Source organism: Hyaena hyaena, unplaced genomic scaffold (assembly GCF_003009895.1).
Source record: "Hyaena hyaena isolate Hyena2069 unplaced genomic scaffold, ASM300989v1 scaffold_258, whole genome shotgun sequence".
NCBI lineage: Eukaryota > Metazoa > Chordata > Mammalia > Carnivora > Hyaenidae > Hyaena > Hyaena hyaena.
The window spans coordinates 775,881-788,878 of record NW_024080891.1 but is presented as its reverse complement, the minus strand read 5'-3'; the positions used below and the strand labels follow the sequence as shown (position 1 = coordinate 788,878).

General features: G+C 44.2%; 1 protein-coding gene across 5 annotated transcripts in view; it reads right to left on the bottom strand.

Annotated features, from left to right (window-relative positions):
- PDE10A (phosphodiesterase 10A) overlaps nucleotides 1–12,998 on the bottom strand; it is a 305,877-nt gene that overhangs the window by 68,128 nt on the left and 224,751 nt on the right. For all 5 annotated transcript variants that reach the window (XM_039245521.1, XM_039245526.1, XM_039245523.1 and 2 more), the window contains 3 exons: nucleotides 11,601–11,652; nucleotides 2,984–3,126; nucleotides 340–432 (listed from right to left, as the gene is read on the bottom strand). In XM_039245521.1, the coding sequence (XP_039101452.1) occupies nucleotides 340–432; nucleotides 2,984–3,126; nucleotides 11,601–11,652 (288 nt within the window). The remainder of the gene's footprint in view (nucleotides 1–339; nucleotides 433–2,983; nucleotides 3,127–11,600; nucleotides 11,653–12,998) is intronic.

Genomic DNA, 12,998 nt, shown 5'->3' with positions numbered 1-12,998 from the left:
AGGAACAGTGTCATGGAGAATGTGTCCAGGACAAAATGACACCAGCGCCATAAGAACGAAAGCAGCCTTACAAGTTTAAACTGCTCCTGTATAAATAAATGCTTCTATCACATTTTAATCTCCTATAGCTGGATACCATTAACGGTTTAGAGTCCACCATTTTATAAATATCTGAAAACACGGAGGACTGATAACAGAGTTGGCTGGAAGAGAGTGTCACAGAGCGCCTGCGAGGAAGGACCTACTGGCACTGGCACGTGGGCACCTGGGGCGCGTGAGCACACAGGCTGCAGCCGAGCGGGACGTGACAGGTGGACAGGGCCGGGCACTGTTTCTTACCTGTTGAAGCGTGGGTCCGCATAGGCGTCTGGAATGTTCAGGACCTCCCCCGTTCTCGCCACCTGACCCGCAATTCCTTTCTCAATTGAAAATCTGCAGACAGAAGAGAGAAGGACATGCTACTTAAAATACAGATGCGGTAAAGTAACCTGGAACATTTCACCACCACTAAATAGTAAACAGACAGGGTTGTTTTATTTTAAATCCTTGCACTAATTTTACATTTACATATTCAAAACCACCTTATTATGACATAAGACTGAAAGGTAAAGTAGAAAACCGCTGCACAGGCATCACTGGAGAAGCTTGTTTTAGGATATAATCCACCATATATTAAGTTATACTGGATAACAAGTTGAAACTGCAAAATTATCTGGTGGTCGCCTCTCATGACCAGTAATAATCTTTAATATTTGCAAATATATTATATACCTTATAATTTATAAGACACTTCAACGTAACTTTGCTTTAATTATTTATTTATTCATTTTACAATTCAGTCTTTTATTTTATTTATTTTTTTTTACAAATAGTTTATTGTCAAATTAGTTTCCACATAATTATTTATTTATTTTTAAGTAGGCTCTATGCCCAATATAGGGCTTGAGCTCATGACTCTGACATCAAGAGCCTCACGCTCTACTGACTGAGCCAGCCAGGTGTTCTTGAACATAAATTTTCTTAACTAATTCTCATTGTGGTGTGAATGGAAGGCCATATGGGTCCAGTAACTCGTCAGTATTCCTGAAATAATAGTGGCGCAAGAGCCACCAGAAAGTATGTCTCCACCAGTGTGCTTCCCCCCGCGCCACATGTGTGAACAAACTCACGGGTTATGTGTGAGTTCACGTCCGGCTCGAGATACTATGCCGGACTAGGACATTTGTAACACAAGCACTATATAAACATAACACAATTTACAACTTCTAGAACCTTTAATTTTCTAATTTGTCAAATTTAAAAACAGTCAAAATGCAAGCTTTATCTGATAACAGCTAATTATGTTTTGATATATCAGCATTTTCTTTTATAAATATATTCCCGGTTAATAGTTTTCTCATCCTAATATCATAATTCATACACTCCTTTCATAATCAGTTAAGAAAGATGTCTATTGTGCACAATATCTACAGATTTCAGTAGCTTGAAAATAATTTTCGTGACGTTAGGCTTTCAACATTATAGGAAATAACTATTACTGAAATAAAAGTCAACTTTAAGGATGTTCCCTAAGGGAAAAATCAAAAGACTGTCAACACAAACGAGAAGGAACTTTCTTAAAACAGCAAAATATGAACCCAACATTGCATAAAAAGCAAGCTCATTTCGTCCTGGTTTTCTTGTGTTTCGAACAGCATGGACAGAACAAATCAGATTGCTGTAAGAAAAGAGGATTAGGACCATTTCACGGTTTATGCCTCATTTTCCTGCCTGGCTCTCGGTCAGGGGAAGCCCTAGCAAGGCGGGTGCTCGCGTGAACGGCTGGCACCAGCGGGTCAGCGGCGTCAGCCGCGGCAAGCACGTCCCCCTTGCTATCTCCCCCACGCCTGTCCACACAAGTTCGAGCCACGGTCTGCAAAAGGCGATCAGTACCAGCACCGCTAAGGAACACTGACCCTTCAGCAAGAGAACTTACTTTGCCTAAACGACGACATGCAGACTGATTTACTGAGGTCTAAGAAGCACATACACCAGAAATAAAACATGTAAAAATAAAAAAAAAATCTGAATTCGGAGTTCCGTGAGTGTGGAATGTAGGACCCAGCCCAGAACGGGACGTGCCTGGTGGCGGGCGGCGGTGATGCCTGGCTGGGGGCCACGCTCCTGTTTCTATCACTTCTGCTTGGCTCTCTCACGCCACAGGCCGAAGAAGAGCAACTCTTAATTAACAAGGAGCAGTGTTTGGCTGCAGTGTTGTAACTCCCAAAGTACTTTGCGTTTTCATGTGGAAAAACGGTTGAACGGGACACATAAGCAAAAGGGATGCAAATGTTCAAAAAAAAAAAAAAAAAAAGAGCCAACGTCTGAATGTTGGTGACAGTGCTCCTCGTAGCTGTCCAGGTTGGGACCCGACTGAGCAAGCGTGCCTCGACCAGGCAGGCTCCATTCTGTCCGTGTGAGTGACAGCAGCCGCGAGGGAGGGAACAGAGAGGGCTTCGGGCTCCGGACGCCGCGGAGCTGTGCTCTCTGACGGGGACACCCGCGGCCCAGCTACCGAGGAGCGCGGCCGAGTCATGCCATCTATGAGGTCCCTCTGCGCTGGGGTCAGGACTCCGACAGCCCCGTTGGCCGGGAAGGGGTGGGGGCAAGGCCGCCCGGCGCCCGCACACAGGACCTGCGGCTCCAGCGGGATGTCCCTTTACCTACCTGGGAGCACTAGTAAGTTTTTCCACCATGATTTCCAAAAGGACCGCCTCCGGAAGACGGCATTTCCAGGAGTGACGCTAAAGCTTCCCAGGCGCGGTTTCGCTGGCTGCAATGTCATTCCCAGAAGTACTACCTTCAGGAGGCGGGTCCTGGTGGGAATGATATCACAGTATGACAAGTACTGTCAGCACACCTGTGAACAGGCACAGAAAGGTGGGTCACGGAACACCTGCGCAGCCGCACTCACAGCGTACGGACGCTCTACTCCTAGCTGTACCTGATCTCTTTGGTCTTCTTGAAGATGGGCTTTCCTTCCTTTTCCTCTCCGATATCAAAAAGGTCTGAATATAACTCCTTGTTCTTATGGTCCACCTGGAAAAGTGCGCAACGGTCTGCATTCACCAGGTTTTTTGCATATATCTAAAGACAAACGATAAAACAAGAGTCAGCCAATGGGAAATCTAGAGTTTAAAGGCAAACTTCATCAGACATAAATATAAATGTCAGCCGATCGATACTCAAGTGGGGTGGAAAATGAGCACTGTGACTAAATAAGTGTGAGTACGTAAATATGCTGTTCTCAGGCTGACACCAGCCACCGTCGATATGGACAAACGCATCGCTGCCCTGCACGCACGCCGTGGGGCTGAATGCTCAAACACTACACAGGCTCGTGTGCACTGGAACATAGCTACTGGCCCCGCCCCCAGAGCCCTTCCCTCACCCCCATTTACTTTGTCATTCACTTGTTCATCAATTTCTTTCCACAATTACTTCTTTAACGCCTAACATATCCCACTGACTCTGGCGGGTCGGGACTATAGTTTGAGAATTCCAGCAACCTCAGCCCCCCAGATTTTACACATGAAACTATTCCTCGGAGAAAAAGAGCTGATTCTCAGAGAAAAAAGCCATTACAAAGTCTATGCAAGAGGGACATGGGCCACCTTGTGGCCACAGGAAAATATATAATCTCATGTAAAACTACTTTATCAATTTAATGAAAAGAACTCAGCGTGGGTTCATCCTCATATTATACACTGGTCTTTATAAGTTGTACTCATTCACTGAGTCCAGCTGTGCCACAGACTGACTTTACTGCGTATGAAGATTATGAGAACTTAACAGTTTGTCTCTTTCCATTAGCCTGAGTTCTGGAACAGCAGAAACTGCTTCTTTTCCCCGTAGTATTGCAAATGCCCAGCACCAGGCCTCGAGTAGAGGTCAGCTACCCGAAGTCCATCAGCCAAATCTAGCCCATTGCCTGTTTTTACAAATAAAGTTTTATTGGGAGAGAACTATGTTCATTCCTTTACGCATTGTTTAAGGCTGCTACAGTGGCAGGGCTGAGTGTCTGCAGTAGGGTATGGCCCATGAAGCATCAAACTTTACCATCTGACCCTTTACAATAAAGGTTTGCCAATCCTTAGGTTAGAACATACAGGACTTCCAGAACCTATGAAGTCTCAATAAATATTTGAGGAATGATGAATGACATAAGTCAGGGAGACAGTAATGGGACTGTATTTTGGCAAACAGAAGAGTCACCCATTTTACTGCAAACCCATGGGATCTTGAATTATTAAATAATAATAATGGCCCTGCAGGACTAGAGATTACATTATGAAAAGCAAAAATACATACTCGTGCCTAGGTCGTGTTAATTGCTTAAGACTTTGGCACATATTTACATTAATAATTATAAAAATCTACACAGAATGGACAACTTTCTGGAAAAGCGAGGTGAGAAGTATTTGAAAAACGTAAACAGAAACACAGTAAGAGGGCACCTGCTGGGGCAGCTGTGGAAAGAGGAGGGTCACCCCACTCTTGGTTTCGGCTCAGGTCGTGATCTCACAGTTCGTGAGACTGAGCCCTGTGCTGGGCTCTGAGCTGACAGTACAGAGCCTGCTTGGGATTCGCTCTCTCTTCCTCTCTTTCTCTGCCCCTTCCTCATTCTGTCTCTTTCTCTCAAAATAAATAAATAAACATTAAAAAAATGAAACAGAATAATACAGACAACTGAAAAGTTGTCAAAGGATTATCCCCATAAAAGGCATCAGGCCCAAATGATTTCAAATATGAATTACTTAAGAATCTTCAATAAATTATTTCCATCCTATGTTCAGAAAGAACATAACCTTTTCAGTTATTTTAGAACCCCTGTTATGCCAGAGATACTGAAAATGGACAAAGATACTAGAAAAAAGCAAATCACAGACCAGTTTACCTTGGAACCCGGAGAACACTCATAAATAAAAATGTTAGCAAATCAGACTTAGGAATTAACATATTACAATATTTAAAGACTATTCAGAACTGTTCAGCATCATAAACTCTATTATTTCATAATAGCACTAAAATAAAGGAAAAGACCGTACACTTATCTTCATAGTTGTCAAAAATGCACGTGATGCAATTTAGGCATCATTCATGATGCAAACTGGTCAAATGAAATAGAGGAATACATCCATTTGCACGTATATGTATGCACACACCCATACCCTAAGCCCCTACAATGCCCAGCTCTGACAACCAACAGGGCCACACTCGGTGGGGACCCAGACACTTTCCTGAAAGGGCTCACACGCACACTCACACACCTCGGGTTCCAGCGCAAAGGCAGCAGGTGGAGAAGCTCCTGAAAACGTACCTGAAGGAGGTTGGTTTGCTAATCTTAGAGTGTCTGCCAGGCGGGCAGGACCCTCTGGGGGCACAACAGGGCTGGTGCCATTTCTGCACTTCTGTTCCCTTAACAGTGCTGGTGGCACTGCCCTCAGCCTCCTACTACAGCCGCTGGGGGCCTGCAGCCCACACAGGGGCCTCCCTAACAGCTGCCTCCAGTGGCCGGAGTGGGGGAGCGGCTGCGCTCCCGGGACCCACAGGACGGGGGGAGGGAATGTGCTCCCGGGGCCCACAGGACGGGGGGGGGACTGCGTCCCGGGGCCCACAGGACTGGGGGGGACAGCGTCCCGGGGCCCACAGGACGGGGGGGGACTGCGTCCCGGGGCCCACAGGTCTGGGGGGGACTGCGTCCCGGGGCCCACAGGACTGGGGGGGGGCTGGGTCCGGGGGCCACAAGGACGGGGGGGGGACTGCGTCCCGGGGCCCACAGGACTGGGGGGGGACTGCGTCCCGGGGCCCACAGGACTGTGACAATTAAAGCTACCTGCCTCCCCCCACCCCCGACCTCAGGCACTATGCCCACAGCAGACTGCAACACACCCTAGTCTTCCTGTGAAAAAGGCCTACATACTCGTCCTGGAGCTTCGACCCGACGAGCCCACACGGGTTTGCACACATCGGGAGGCTACAGCCCCAGGGGAAGCTGGGTGAGGACGCCATCCCTGTGCTCTCCTTGGCCTTGCCGCAGCTCACCAGTGCCTCCCAGAAAGGAGCTCATATGCTCGGCTGCAGCCCCAGGCTTTACAAATGTCACCCGGGAGACACCTCCAGTTACCCGCTCTGGAGGCCAGCTTCACAACTGTGGCCCATGCACGGTCGTGTGTACATTTACATACTTTAAAACCTGCTGCCTGACATGCTCCTTCTAATCCGCCAGAAACGAGGTGCTGACTGAGACCCTTCCCTGTGCACACCCTAAGGTCTTGGCACACCCAGAGCAACAGGGACCTATCAAGGATAAATCTGGCTGCGCAGATGAGCATAAAGGTGTGAAAGACCATCCAGCACCAATGCAATCTGAGGGTCACTGCCTACACAAGGCCATCCTTCAAGGCTGGGAGACACGGCTGTCTCACCCAACATAGAGAAACAAGACAGAGACGGGGCGCCTGGGTGACTCAGTCGGTTGAGCATCCAACGTCAGCTCAGGTCATGATCCTATGGTTTGAGTTTGAGCCCCGCGTCGGGCTCTGTGCTGACAGCTCAGAGCGTGGAGCGGCTTCAGATTCTGTCTCCCTCTCTCTCTGCCCCTCCCCCACTCACACTCTGTCTCTCTCCTTCTCTCTCAAAAATAAACAAATATTTAAAAAAAAGGAAAACAAACACAGAGTTGAGCAAAATAAAGAAAATAAAGGGTATGTTCCAAACAAAGAAGCAAGATAAAACCTCAGGAAAAGGAACTAATGAAACGGAGATCAGTAACTTACCTGATAGAACTCCAAGTCGGTCGTAAAGACGCTCGCCGAACACGCAGAGGAGAGGAATGACAACACACTCAATGATAAAAGGCTGAGAGCTTTTCCTCTAAGATCAGGAATAAGATCAGGATGCCACTCTCACTGCTCTTGTTCAACAGAGTGTTAGAAGTTCTAACCAGAACAGTGAGGTACGAGAGAGAAAGAAACGGCATCCACGTTTGATAAAAAGAAGTAAAACGGATGTGATTTTATAGAGAGGAAACCCTAAAGACTCCACATGCACAAACAGAAACCTTTTAAAACTAATGAACAAATTCAGTCAAGTTGCACGGTGTAAAACGAACATACAGAAATCTGTTGCATTTCTATATATTAATAAACTATTGGAAACAAAAAATAAGAAAACAGTCCCATTTACAATTGCATCAAAAGAATAAAATACTGAGGAATAAATCTCATCAAGGAAAGGAAAGACCTGTACACTAAAAATTGTAAGACACCGATGAAAAAAGATGAAGACACAAATAATTGGAAAGATACTCCACGCTCATGGATTGGAAGAATTAATATTGTTAAAATGTTTATATTATCCAAAGCAATCTACAGATTCAATGAAACCTCTATCAAAATCCCAATGGAATTTTTCACAGAATTAGAACAAAGAGTCCTAAAATGAGTATAACCACACAATACATCAAATAGCCAAAGCAATCTTGAGAAAGAACCAATCTGGAAGTATCGTGGTCCCTGATTTCAAATGATATTACAAGGCTATTATGATCAGAACAGTATGGTTTTGGCATAAAAACAGAATACAAAGCCCACATATATATGGTCAATTTATGACAAAGACGGCAAGAATATAAATGGGAAAAGGGCAGTCTCTTCAGTAAAGGGTGCTGGGAAAACTAGACAGCCACAGTGCAAAAGAATGAAACTGGGCTAGTATTTTATAACACACAAAAACAAACTCACAATGGATTAAAGACTTGAATGGAAGACCTGAAACCATAAAACCGCCAGGAACAAAATACAGGCTGTAAGTTCTCTGACACTGATCTTGGCAGTGTTTTTTTGTTTGTTTATTTGTTTTTTGGTTTGTTTTTTTGCTTCTCTTTGTTGTTTTTGGATCTGATTCCAAAAGGAAAGGCAACAAAAGCAAAAATAAGTGGGAAAAAGCAACAAGAAATCTTTTGCACAGCAAAGGAAACCACTAACAAAATGAAGAAGAAACCTACTGAATGAGAGAAAATATATACAAATCATATAACCAGTAAGGGGCGAATATCCAAAATACATAAAAAATGCATACAGCTAAACATCAAAAAATAACCATCCAATAAATAAATGGGCAGAGACATTTAAAGAGACATTTTTCCAAAGAAGACATCAGATGGTCAACAGCTACATGAAATGATGCTTAACATCACTAACCATCATGAAGACGAAAGCCAAATACACTATGATATATTACCTAAAACTCTTGAAATAAGGAGTCAGATGCTCAATTATACCTCATTTTTAAAAAACATATAATTTGGGTACTGGGTGGTTCTTCTGGTTGAGCATCCAGCTCTTGAGTTCGCCTGGGGTCATGATCACATGGTTTGTGAGATCGAGCCCCATTATCAGGCTTTGCACTGACAGCACAGAATCTGCCTGGGATTCTCTCTCTGCCCTTCCCCACTTGGGCACATGTGCTCATACTCTCTCTCAAAATAAAAAAAATAAACATTTAAAAAACCCACACACAATTAGGTGATAAAAAGATGAGAGTATATACATTTGAAAGGACAAAATTTTCCCATTTAGTGTGCTCTTGAATATTTCAAAAAATCTAGAAAATCAACTGAAAAACAATTACAGGTAGTGAGAAAGGCTTCTGTTTTAAGACCAGTGATTCTGAACATGTTTACATTTGTTCCCCCCAAATACAGGTTTTCAGATTGAAATGGTACCCTTACAAGCTGAAAAGGAATTCAGAAACCCTAGACAGATTTTGGGAATATTTAAGAACTCCAAGCATCAGAAGGTCGTTCTAAAAGCCAACTGCCTCTCCCCCATACGCACGCACACACAGCTTTACTTGTAAGTGGAAAGCAATTCTTGATAACAAGCGTGGATTTAAAATTCAGTGAAGACAAGAACACTGTTGAATGGAAGCACGGAGAGGAATGAACTTTCTCTGATGTGCACGCTTCCCCTCCCGCATTGTTCTGTATGTTGGCTGGGGCCCCAGCAGACACTACTCAACAACTTAAAGACTTTCCCTTCTATTCCAAGTTTGCATCTATTGGGTGTTGAGAATTATAAAAATTTTTGTCATTCATTCTTAAAATCATGTAATTTTTCTCCCTTTATTCAATTAGAATAGGGAACTATATTGATTTATTACTTAACATCGAATTGCTCTTGCATTCCTGGGGTGAATGTTATTTATTTAGCTGATGTAATCTTTACTTCTGCATTTGGTGTTATTACTTATTTCTGATGTTTGCATCTATATTCTGCTCAATGCCTTTCCTTCTCTCTACCTTTGGGGAATATTAGGATTTGGTCAAGGAGTCAGACAACAGCCGGTGTCGGTGAGAATGTGGAGGAGCCGGACCCGGGCACATGGCTGGTGGGACTGTGACATGGAGCGACTGCAGGGAAAACAGGCTGGCTGGTCCTCGAGTTAAACACACAAGCAGCCGTATGAGCAGCGACTCCACTCCCTTGGTGGATAACAACTGAAAACAGGTGTTCAAATGAAAAAATTTGTGTATAGATGTTCAAAGCCGTACTTTTCACATTAGCCAAAATGTGGAAAGAATCCAAATGTTTAAGAGCTCACGATGGACAGAGAATGTGCATGTGTATTCATCTAACAGGGTGTTTTTCAGCCACAGAAATGAACGAAGTGCTGGTACTTGCTATGGCACAGGAGGACTTGGAAGGAGCTTCAGGCTCTGAGCTGTCAGCACAGAGCCTGACATGGGGCTCGAAAGCAGTGTGCTAAGTGAAGAAAGCCAGACACAGAAGCCACATATTACATGATCTCTCTTGTGGGAGGGGTCTGGACTAGGTAAATCCATAGAAAAAGAATTAGATTAGTGGTTGCTTAGGATTGGGGGTGGGCAGGAAGGAGCATGGGGCTTAAGTAGATGATAGCTAATGATATAGAGCTGTCTTTTTTAAGTAATGAAAATGTTCTTCTTTTTTTAAAAAATTTTTTAATGTTTATTTTTGAGAGACAGAGACATACAGAATGCAAGTGGGGGGAAGAGCAGAGAGAGGGAGACACAGATCCGAAGCAGCTCCAGGCTCCCCACAGAGCTTGACGTGGGGCTCGAACTCATGGACCATGAGATCAAGACCTGAGCTAAAGTCAGATGCTTAACCATCTGAGCCCCCCAGGCGCCCCAGCTAATGGAAATGTTCTAAATCGACTGGTGATGGCTGCACATATCTTTGAATATGCGAAAAACCTCTGACTTGAACACTTTAAATGGATGAGTAGTGTGGTATATGAATTATATTTCAAAACAACTGTTCTAAAAAAGAGAAGATCAGGGGCGCCTGGGTGGCTTAGTCGGTTAAGCGTCCGACTTTCGCTTAGGTCATGATCTCGCAGTTCGTGGGTTTGAGCCCCACGTCGGGCTCTGTGCTGACTGCCAGCTTGGAGCCTGGAGCCTATTTCAGAGTCTGTATCTCCCTCTCTCTCTGACCCTCCCTTGCTCACGCTGTCTCTCTCTCTCCTAGAAATAAATAAAACATTAAAAAATAAATAAATAAATAAAATAAAAAAGAGAAGGTCAATAATATAAGAACCAGGCAACAACGAATTCTCATACTCCTAGTCAAGCTAGGTCAATCCATATAGATATATTTTTATATTCTTCTTAATATTTTTCACTTCTTCACAAACTCCTTAAAATTTTCCATAACCAAACAAATTATTTCTTCCTATGCAATTAAGTAGTCTTTTTCATCCAAATAAAACATCAGTGTAACCCTTATTCTGTAAAGAATGGGCTGAAAGCAATAACCCTTAATGTTACTAATTCCTCTCATAAAATCTGTCTGTACAAGCCACGGGGCCCCTTCTACCGCCCCCTCGGCCGCCGTGATATCAAGAGAGAAACACAGCCGTGTGTAGCATGAAACCTGGAGATGACGAGACCCCTTTCGGCACAGGATTGCTATGTTTTGAGAAAAGACCAGGCAAACGGGAAGGAGTGAGAAGATTTACCAAAATACACATAAGGGCAAGAACGGTACTGACCAGGCTGACTTCTGTGGTGCACATAGGTCACTGGGAGCAGAAGCCACTTGGCTAACGGAAGTGTCACCAGGCACTACAGCGGCAACACGAGAAAGTATGGATAAAACTCTGCTTCCCGTGGCTCTCGGCTCCGAGCGCCCACTAGCCTTCCAGAAGAGAGCAACAGGTAAGACTAAAACTAAACAGACTGAACCGCAGGTGGCTGGGAATCCCTAATACAGTTACAGTCGAAGCGCACAAGGTGGTGTGGAGAATATAAGAAGGAACTGAATGTTTTCACAGTTTCGCTTACCATGAAATAATGAAAAACTCAGGTATTTCCCCAAAAGTTACTGAAACCCCTGCACAATTAACAAAAGTGACAAATAAAGCAAAGCAACACCTCGAGATCACTGCCATCTTTCCATCATGATTTAAAGCAGCTGATACCTCTAATAATGCATTAAAATGTTCCAGCATATATTAGGACATGAATCGAATTGAAGGGCTAAATACAGTCATTTTCAAAACAAAAACCAACCTACCATTATGTGTTCAAGTAGAGAGTCTATTGCAACTATGTTATCAAAATATGTCCTGAAAAAAAAAAAGGAGCAGAAAACTGGTAATTAATCTAAATAGGAACACAGAACATATGAAACTTTGCATACATTTCCCAGTTCTGTCTACATTTAAGTAAAAACACGTAAAGATACATGTTGTTTGATTTTTGTTCTTTTGTGGAAACCAATAACAAGCTACTTTAGAGATAAATGAAACTTTATCATTAACATTGGTATGAAGCATCTACTTTCAGAGAGTAGTTAGTGTATTGGTAAGTATGTATTTTGAGAGCAAGTTCCTAGCATGTGAAGGGATAAAACTGCTCACCATATTTAATATTTTCATGAATAACTTTGATCTAAAATAAAAATACTTAAATTTGCTTAATCTCATTAATATAGTTATAATGTAAATTAGCACCAAAACCCTTGAAAGTTAAAACACAGTTGCACTGTACCGAGAAAGCCACGTGATTCATTTGAGAAGAAATATCAGAACACAGGAAATAATGATGACCTGACGACTTCACACACGTAAACTTTATAGAAGTAACTTGTATTCGTTATTACAAACAGCAAGTAAATGCTTAGGAGATGTGTGGCACCTCCATTAAAATGCCAACCTGATGAGCGAGGCAGGCGCAGGCATGTATTCTAGCGGACATGTTAATACAGGGTCTACTGGTTCTTGTGAACTTCGCAACGCACTCAGAGTCAGGATAACTGAGGAGTGATGAATTTCATTTAAAAGACAAATTACCCAGTTTGGAGCCACTAAGACTTAGCACGGACTTAATCACTCTGTGCACTGGCAACGGAGAGTACTACAAGGAAGAGGGTAAGGTCCAAAGGGTGTCCCCGAGGGAAGGGCCTCACAGGGACTGAACTGAGCTGTGGAAGCTGTGCGAGGGACTCAACTACGCCAGCAGAGGAAGGCGCACGGCTCCCTTCCTGTGTGCCTGGGTGCTAGGGTCATGTGTCCCAGAGCTACCGTTTAATTCCGTCCAGGGCCCCGGGGATCAGAGGAAGGCACCCTCACTCCCATGCTTCTCTACTTTCATGTTTCAAAAACTGCATGTGACACAAAGCAGCGACTTCGGACTAGTTAGTGCTGGGGTCACAGCACTCGGTGACGAGGAAGGTGGTGAGTGCCGCCAAAGCGGCCCGTGGGGGAGAACGTGGTCCCGGCTGCTGCCCTCGGCCGTGGAAGAACAGGCCTGTCAGTCCTCTACGAGGCTGCCAGAGGTCGTGGCCCGGCAGTGACCACCTCCTGGGGTGTTATTTCAGGTGTCAGCCATTCAGCAGAAGGCTCAGATCTACGGACCAGCCTGCCGGGAGCAGGGTAACCGGCGTGGACTGACGCGGCAGTGAAGGTCTCTA